The sequence below is a fragment of the Arachis ipaensis genome, chromosome B04, assembly GCF_000816755.2.
Source record: "Arachis ipaensis cultivar K30076 chromosome B04, Araip1.1, whole genome shotgun sequence".
In the NCBI taxonomy this organism is placed as follows: Eukaryota; Viridiplantae; Streptophyta; class Magnoliopsida; order Fabales; family Fabaceae; genus Arachis; species Arachis ipaensis.
In genome coordinates this window covers 1889239-1897314 of record NC_029788.2, presented here as the reverse complement: position 1 = coordinate 1897314, position 8076 = coordinate 1889239, and the positions used below count along the sequence as shown (strand labels likewise).

Here is an 8076-nt window from a genome sequence, read left to right as displayed (position 1 = left end):
TTATAACCATTATTTAACCCTTAATTTAATTTCTTTTATCTAATTTTTTTTAGTATAATAATCTAACAAATACTGATAATAAAAAATAATAAATTTTGATGGCTCTCTAACATTTGTCGTAAACTTACTAGGACAGTCGGCGATATTAGCGTTCTTAACGTTACAGAGAGAAGGGAGGTGAAGAAGCTTGTCCTCTTGAATGCCCAAGCTCTTACTCTCAGGGTTCCCATGATGCGTCTGCTGAATGATGAAGCACAAGCAGTCAGGGTCACTCTCCCTTATCTTGGTTGCCGCCTCGCAACACTCCTTCGACGGGGTACTCGCCTTCCCCGTCGCATAGTTCAGGCACGGTATTACCTTCTGCACCACTTGACCACACTTTTGTGTCAAATCTTCCCCGGCACCGTCGCCGCTACCCACAATAACCGCCACCAACAACAACAATAGCAGCCACATGTTTTGTTGGTAGTAATAACAATAATGCTTCATGTTGTTGGAACTTTGTTGAGTTCAAGATCAAGATCAAAAGTACCTTAGCTTTGGAATGAAGAGGCAAGATAGAAAGATATGGTGGTACAATACAAATAATATATAGTTGGTGAAGTTGTATGGGTTGTTATAGTGTCAGTCGCTATTTAATTCTGAGAGTGAGAGGTGGTGATCTACTAGCTAGTTAATAACCGAGATTCATTTATGGGCTAAGGTCAGTATTGGAAGGGGAATATGAATATGAACAATGATGAGATGAGATGTACATGTAACATGTTATATTAATATTCGAATTTAAATTTTTTAAATTTTGAATTTTGATTTGAGAAAATAAAATGTGATTTTTTATTTTTAAATATTTTTTATATTATATTTTTGGTCTCCCACCTATAAAATAAATAATAAAAAATCACATTTTATTTTTTAGAATAAAATTCAAAATTTAGAGAATTCAAATTCTTAATATTTTACTACATATTACTAGAGGCGATCTAGCTAAGCCTCCAAGATCGGTACTTTGTACTAACTCATTTTTAAATTAAAAAAATAAAAATATCCTTTATTTGTTACAATATTTTTTTATGATTATACAGTAATTGTTAATATTATATTTTTAATAACAAAAATATTATGCTATAATGTTTTTGGGAAATCTCCACTTTTTATTATGCTATCCTACTTTTAGACATCTTTGTATTCTATTTTTCAATAATTAATGAAATATAACCTATTATCTTTGGGGAAAAAAAAAAAGTTACAAATATGATACACGGCCTCTTTTATCCACAGCAAATTTAGATTCGTAAAAGTCTATTGAGCTAATTCATGAATTACTCTACCACTAGAATTGATAACTGATAGGATAGAATAAGGTTTAAATTCTATCTTAACTTTAATCCTAACTGTAAATGTAAAATCTTTCCAAAATTCTATCCTATTTTATTACCTTCAAATTTAAAATCTCTAAAACTGAACTTTTTTTTTATGTTTTCCACAGTATTCTTTAGCCCGACAGGTCAAGGACTAATCCGTCACGGTACTGAGTTCCATTTAAGGATTTGTCGCTAGTCAATGGATTGTTACATACATGAGGTGTACTCTAAAACTGAACTTTATCTGCTCCTTAAACCTCTCTGCCCAACCCTATCCACAAAAACAAATTTACATTTAGAAAATTAAGTCTAAGCTAAAACTAAAACAGCACAATCGCCATCAAACCCATTTAAAATTAATACAATACAAGTTACAGTGAAAACTTTATCACACTTTTTCTAATTCCAAATTGTTACAGCATCATCGTCATCACTCTTCTCCCAACTCAAATGCAAAATCATCATCATCATCAAATATTATTTATGTGTTGTTAGAAATAAAATGCCTAGCTTGATAGTGTAGAATGCTTGTGCATAAGGGAGGGTCTTAGATAGAATCCATTCTCCCTCATCATGTATTTATATATATTTTTGAACATACACAGTATATATTTTTATTAAAAATGTGGATTGCCCAGATTATATCCGCACCTCAACCTGCTACGTAATCAACCCTACTCATAGCGTGGGTTGGGTTGTCAACCCAATCCGATCTGATTCTGATTGAAGCGGGATGGATACCGACGAGGGTAGTATTGTCAACCCTACCTATTACTACTTTTATTAACATGTGAGAACTCCACCGATCTTAGATGACTAGGTAATAATAATATAAGCTCTCAAAAACAAAAGAAACAAATTAACCATACGATGATATTAAAGAGAAAAAAAAAATCAAAAATTTTTTTATTTAGTATTCATTAATTGCTGCGCTAATTAATAAATATTAAATAAAACAAGTTCAGATCACCAATTTTGGCGTGATTAAGCCATAAATCTATTTTGGTTGGCAAAACCAAAGATACACCTCTTATTCTTGAAGAGTCTAGAAAAAAATAAACACAGCTTATTTCATATTCAAATCAACTTCAACTCTATTTCATAAATAAAAGGTACATAAGTTATTTATACTAGTGGGAAAAAAAAACCCTCATAACTCAGGCAATGTGAAATTAATTTACAAGTAGTAGACTGGCAACAAATAAAAATTAGAGACAAGATCCTTAGAAAAAATTGGTAGTATGAAGATGTTATACTTAATTAGATAATATTTTAGAGTCTATTTTCATTAGTGTATAATATCTTTTAAATATAATATATAATTATTAATTTTGTAATTCAATATTTTTATTTTAGTTAAATTTTCATAATTTAATTAAAATTATTTAAATTAATTAAAAATAATTTAAAGTTTTTATGCAATTACGTGGGTAATGTACTATTGTATTAGTGATAGGCAAAAATAATGCTATATATCTAAATTTTTTTATGAATTAAATTTAATTAAATTAGATAATAAAACTTTAAATAATACTAATCATAACTGATTTTTATTATATTATATCAATTTTGTTAAACTTGATTAATAAAAAGACTTGTGTGCATATTCAATACGGAAGACGTTGAAGTGTTGAATCCAAGAGAAGCCTCCAACAAGCCAAAAAGGAGGCATTTTATGCATGCATGACGTGATGCGTCTGTCATACACGATTACGGAGTAAATCCATTTTATGCTGTGGTCTTTAAATCCTAAAAAGATGAGATCATGATCTTTCAACTAGAAAACTAATTCCAAATCTTTCATTGATCATTCCATACTCATGACAGACTCACTAATTTTTCTGCAAAATCTCTCGATGAACCTTGTATACATTAACAAGTGCTTAAGCAATTAAATGTCATTTATAAGCTAAAACGGGTTTCTTCTTGTTCCTTTTCTTTTCGAGGTGGTCGTTGAGCTTGTTTTCTGCAAAAAACAAGAATGAGAAGATCAGTTATGACTACGATCAATAAACTTTAATCAGATATCACAATAGAAACTAGGCATGTAAGAAACCATATAAATACCGATTTTGATTTTTTGTTCTTTCCCCGAATCCTGTTCTTTGGAGGTTTCAACTTGTAAATCCGAACCATCCAATGGTGAGTTGTGAATACCTGAAGGCATTAAAAGCCATGAAGACATCGAAAGAGCACATAAACGGCCAATGCCATATCAACAACATAATGAGATTGTTCCCAAAAGACAGATCAAACCATTGATTGTTGCTTTGATATCACAACTTGAAACCAAATCCACAGTGGACTTATTCAGTGCAGAGAGGATGTTAAATACCAACAACAAATAATGAATCAACTGTAACGGGAAAAAGATATGAAGAAAATTGATAATTAAGACTAAAGTTGCATATGGATATTGACAACTTTCTGAGAGAAATGGAAACAACAGTGACTCTGTACTCCAGATGACAAATTATATGCCTAATGGAGGAAAAACGTGGGATTAACTATCCAAAGACAAGCACATAGTATGAAGAACATCCTAAGCATGGAAAAAGATTGATAGAAAGTTTGAAGTCTAGGGTAAAGGATATTTTTTTTGTCTACTAAGTTTTCGAAAAGTTTTAGAAAAATACCCCTAACATTTAATTTATTTTAATTATCTCTAATGTTTTAAATATGTTTCAATTATATCCTTTAGTAAAATTTTTGCAAGACAATATTTTTCCCAATATTATCCCTACATATTTATACTACATCGACTTTATCAACGTAATCATTGTCCACTCTCCCCTCTTTCATCTTCACCACCAATCACCCACCTACATCATCAAAATTATCATCCTTTATCCTCCAACAGCCCAACACTGCCGCCACCTCTCACCCTTTGACCTTTGACCTTTGTCACTGCCCCACCACCACCTCCGCCTTCACCCCTTACCCTCATTCCACCACCACCAAAGTGAAATAACACCTCATTCCACACCACTCACCCCTTTGTAGGGGTTAATATTGGAATAGAAATATTGACTAACAAAATTTGACCAAAGGATAGAATTGAAATATATTTGGACAAAATTGAAACAAATTAAACAGTAATGATATCTTGGAAACTTTTCTATTGAAAGTCAGCATGTAGTTGATAGTTAGTAGTTTAGCATTTATGCATGTGGTTAATAGTTAGCAACTTAGCATTTATGATAGTAATTGATAGATATCTTTATATATCCCTTGTTTTGGATGAAATGTAAGCAGCAAGTTATTTCTCTTATTTTCTCGACATTAACATCGGTCATATTCTTCTCTCCGGCAGCCCAACATAACACATTCTGGCTACCATCCACTACCGTCAAAATTGTTCTAGTGCCCCGCTGCCTTGATCCACAGAGATATTCAGTCAGGACTCCGTCAGCTTCGCCTTGACTTATTCATTCAACTTCATTCATTCACTGGCTTTACTCTCTAAGAAGTCAGGTCGATCCAAAGCCATTGCTTGAAGCGATTTCCTTGACCGAAGTCTGCTACTGAAGCGGGATTGCTTGACACACAAGCATACCAACCCGAGGGAAGGTCACGCACGACACCTTTCCCAGCTCTAGGTGGTTCTAAACCACGTTAAGCTAGCAAGTTTTCTGTACCAGATCCATCACCGAGTACTGCATACTTGTGTCAAAAAGCTGACCTGGGTATATCTGCTCTGCACACCACCAAATTCAAATATGGGCTTTACTGAATGACTTGATCGATCGTTTTCTACGTTAGAGACCCAAATCCTTTCATAGCACAATTAGCTGCTGGTAAACATGCCAGCTATCACACATCTCACTTGACGCAGAGTCAGCGCGAAGAAAGGCGGATCCACCGGTTGGTTGAGGTTCTGCACTAGATCCACTTTCTTTTCTTCTCCTACGATATTTTCATTTCGTTGAAGCACTTCGACCAACGGCCTATGCTGATACAAGAGGAACTCGAGATAGCACTTCGCCAGCTTCGATAGATGTTGGGTATACGTGACGTGTGGCAGAGCCGAGGTAAGGCAATAGGTTGCTCGATCTTTTCCCTTATTAGTTGCCTAGCTAGCAAGAGCAGAGCCGATAAGGAAGCATGGATGTGTCTTCGGTATCAAAGAAGAAGAAGAAGGTCGGACAAGCCGGTACCGTGAGGGTGCGTCCATTGTCGTATTCTGTCGTTGATTGCACTATCGTGCTCAGATGGTTGTCCCCTTTCCAGAATAGGTTTTTGCTCAACCATCCACTTTCCATATACAATTCTATGTGATTTTCCCTTTTTGCCGCCGAAGCATTTCCTGCCTTGTTTTGTCGATCTCCATGGCTACTACTACTTCTACTGCTACTTGCTACTGATGTTGGTGCTAGTGGCTCTAAGAATGAAAACTCTACTTTCACTAGTTATATTAGTGTACCTCATTCCACTGACAAACTTGTTGGAAGTAATTATTATTCTTGGGTATCTGATAATAAGTTGTGGCTAATTGGTTAGGATTATGCAGAACATCTTACCGAAAAGGCTAGAGAAATTAATGACCTTGACCATGCTAAGTGGATTAAGATTAATGTCCAACTTTGTAGCGTTATCAGAACACCACCCACTCTTCAATTAAACAGATTTTTTTGTGCACATGTCACTTGTGAAGCCATTTGGATGCAGGCAAAGGCACTTTTGACAACAATTATATGGGATTTGTCAAAACCTTATGAGCAATTTTTCCCCCCATCAAATTGATAGTCCTTTGTCTGTATATTTAGGAAAGATTCGTAGTACTCTCCACAATTTCAATGAATTATCGCCTCCTGCTACTTGCCTAGAAAAAGAGTTGGAACAACAAAGCACATTCTTTATGTGGCATTGTATGATTTACCTGCTGACTATTTTGGTACTTGTGATTTAATACTCAGGTCCCCAAATGTTTCGTCCCTTTAATATGATTTGGCCCTTCATTACTTCGGGTTCCAGCTAAATATTTTATTGAACCTGCCAATGTATCAACTTCCATTGACAGATTAGATCTTATCTCAAACTCAAGCTCGAGGTCGTTCCCGCAATAGCAATTGCAATTTGGGACGACAACGCCCGAAATCTGATCATTGTATCGCATGGGTCATATCATTGATAAGTGTTGGACTCTTATTGGTCGTCCACCATAATCACTCAACATTGCTCAGACCAGTGCTCCCACTATCTCAGTGTTTTCTAATCAACTTGCTCCCATTACAATTATTTTCTAAAATAGTTTGAACCGTGAGCAATCTAATGTCACTGCTCCTGTCACGAAAATTGGTAACTCTTATGCTTGCATCTGCCAATCCGAAAACTTGGGCCCTTGGGTCATTGATTCTGCTGCGACAAAGCATATCTCTAGTAATAGAACTCTTTTATCTAAAATTTCCACGTCTGATTATCTACCTACCATTACCTTGGCTAACGGATCTTCCACACAATCTTTAGGGGTTGACAATGCCCATCCATTCCCCTCAGTGTCCATTAAATCTTTTTTGTTTGTCCCTGATTCTCTTTTTAACCTTTTATCTGTTAGTTGTTTAACTCATACTCTAAAATATATGATCTCTTTCACTGAAGATTCCATCTTTATATAGGACCGGAGCTTGGGCAGATTGATTGGCATCAGATGTGAGTCCAATGGCCTTTACATTTTTTCCTCGTCTCGTATCTACAATCTCTCCACTAACCCTCTCACCATCCATGCTCAGGTAGGATATCCCAACCTTCCCAATCTTAAGACAATGGTTCCTCTCCTCTCCAGTTTATCTAGTCTATCATGAGTCGTGTCAACTTGGGAAACATACTCTCAGTTCTTTTCCAAGTGTCAATATCTCACCTTTTATTCTAGTTCACTCAGATATTTCTGGTATTGAAAATGCCACAGAATACAGTCTCGTTCATTTCAAAGTTTTATGGCATCTCATGGTGTTCATCAAACATCATGTGCTCATACTCCTCAACAAAATGGGTTAGTTGAGTGCCAAAATCGTCATTTAATTGAGACCACTAGGACGAATCTTCATCGTTATCATGTTCCCCATTCTTTTTGGGGACCTCTCTGCATGTTATCTATAGGTGTATATGGTTAAGGTTAACCAAAACAACCATACCTGATTTCAGTTAACCCGGAATTTGATTAGGTTAGTAAACCAAATTGGTTTTAAATGAAAAAACCGGTCATTAACCGATTACAAAAATAATAAACCAGTTTTAAACCGATTCTAAATATAAAAACCAATTTTAAAAAATAACCAGCTTTTCACTTGAAAACCGGTTTTTTATTTAAAAAGATTTTTCATTTTTAAAATTTAATTTATAAACCAATTTTTTACACTAAAAAACCAATTTAGCCCTTTTTGCCTGTTATAAAACTTGTTCAAATCTATAACATATTTATATTACAAAAACGAGTTTTATAACTCCAACCCATAAAACCAGTTTTGGTTTGGTTAACACGTTTACAAACCGGTTTTATCAATTTGGTTAACCGCTTTTTTAAAATGGTTATATTCTTCCAGCAGGTTCCTCTGCTCCTGATCTAACAGGGAAATTCATTTTTTTTTTAAATTTTTTCGTTTGTTATTTATTTTATTATAAATTTTATGGAATTGTTGAAAAATTCTAATTGTTGCTTATTTATGGGATTTGTTGTTGATTCATAAAATTTTGATTTAGGATTTTGTTGAGATTTGTT

At 34.5% G+C, this 8076-nt stretch overlaps 2 protein-coding genes across 2 annotated transcripts in view; both read right to left on the bottom strand.

The window, feature by feature from the left end:
- The window catches only part of LOC107637496 (non-specific lipid transfer protein GPI-anchored 1-like), a 4835-nt gene extending 4218 nt beyond the window's left edge, over positions 1-617 (bottom strand). Inside the window, exon 1 of the mRNA XM_016340905.2 lies at positions 129-617. Within this exon, the coding sequence (XP_016196391.1) occupies positions 129-489 (361 nt within the window). The 5' untranslated portion in view covers positions 490-617. The remainder of the gene's footprint in view (positions 1-128) is intronic.
- The window catches only part of LOC107638282 (dolichyl-diphosphooligosaccharide--protein glycosyltransferase subunit STT3A), a 12898-nt gene continuing 7813 nt past the window's right edge, over positions 2992-8076 (bottom strand). The window contains exons 22-23 of the mRNA XM_016341482.2: positions 3429-3518; positions 2992-3327 (exon numbers count right to left, since the gene is read on the bottom strand). Of these exons, the coding sequence (XP_016196968.1) occupies positions 3271-3327; positions 3429-3518 (147 nt within the window). The 3' untranslated portion in view covers positions 2992-3270. The remainder of the gene's footprint in view (positions 3328-3428; positions 3519-8076) is intronic.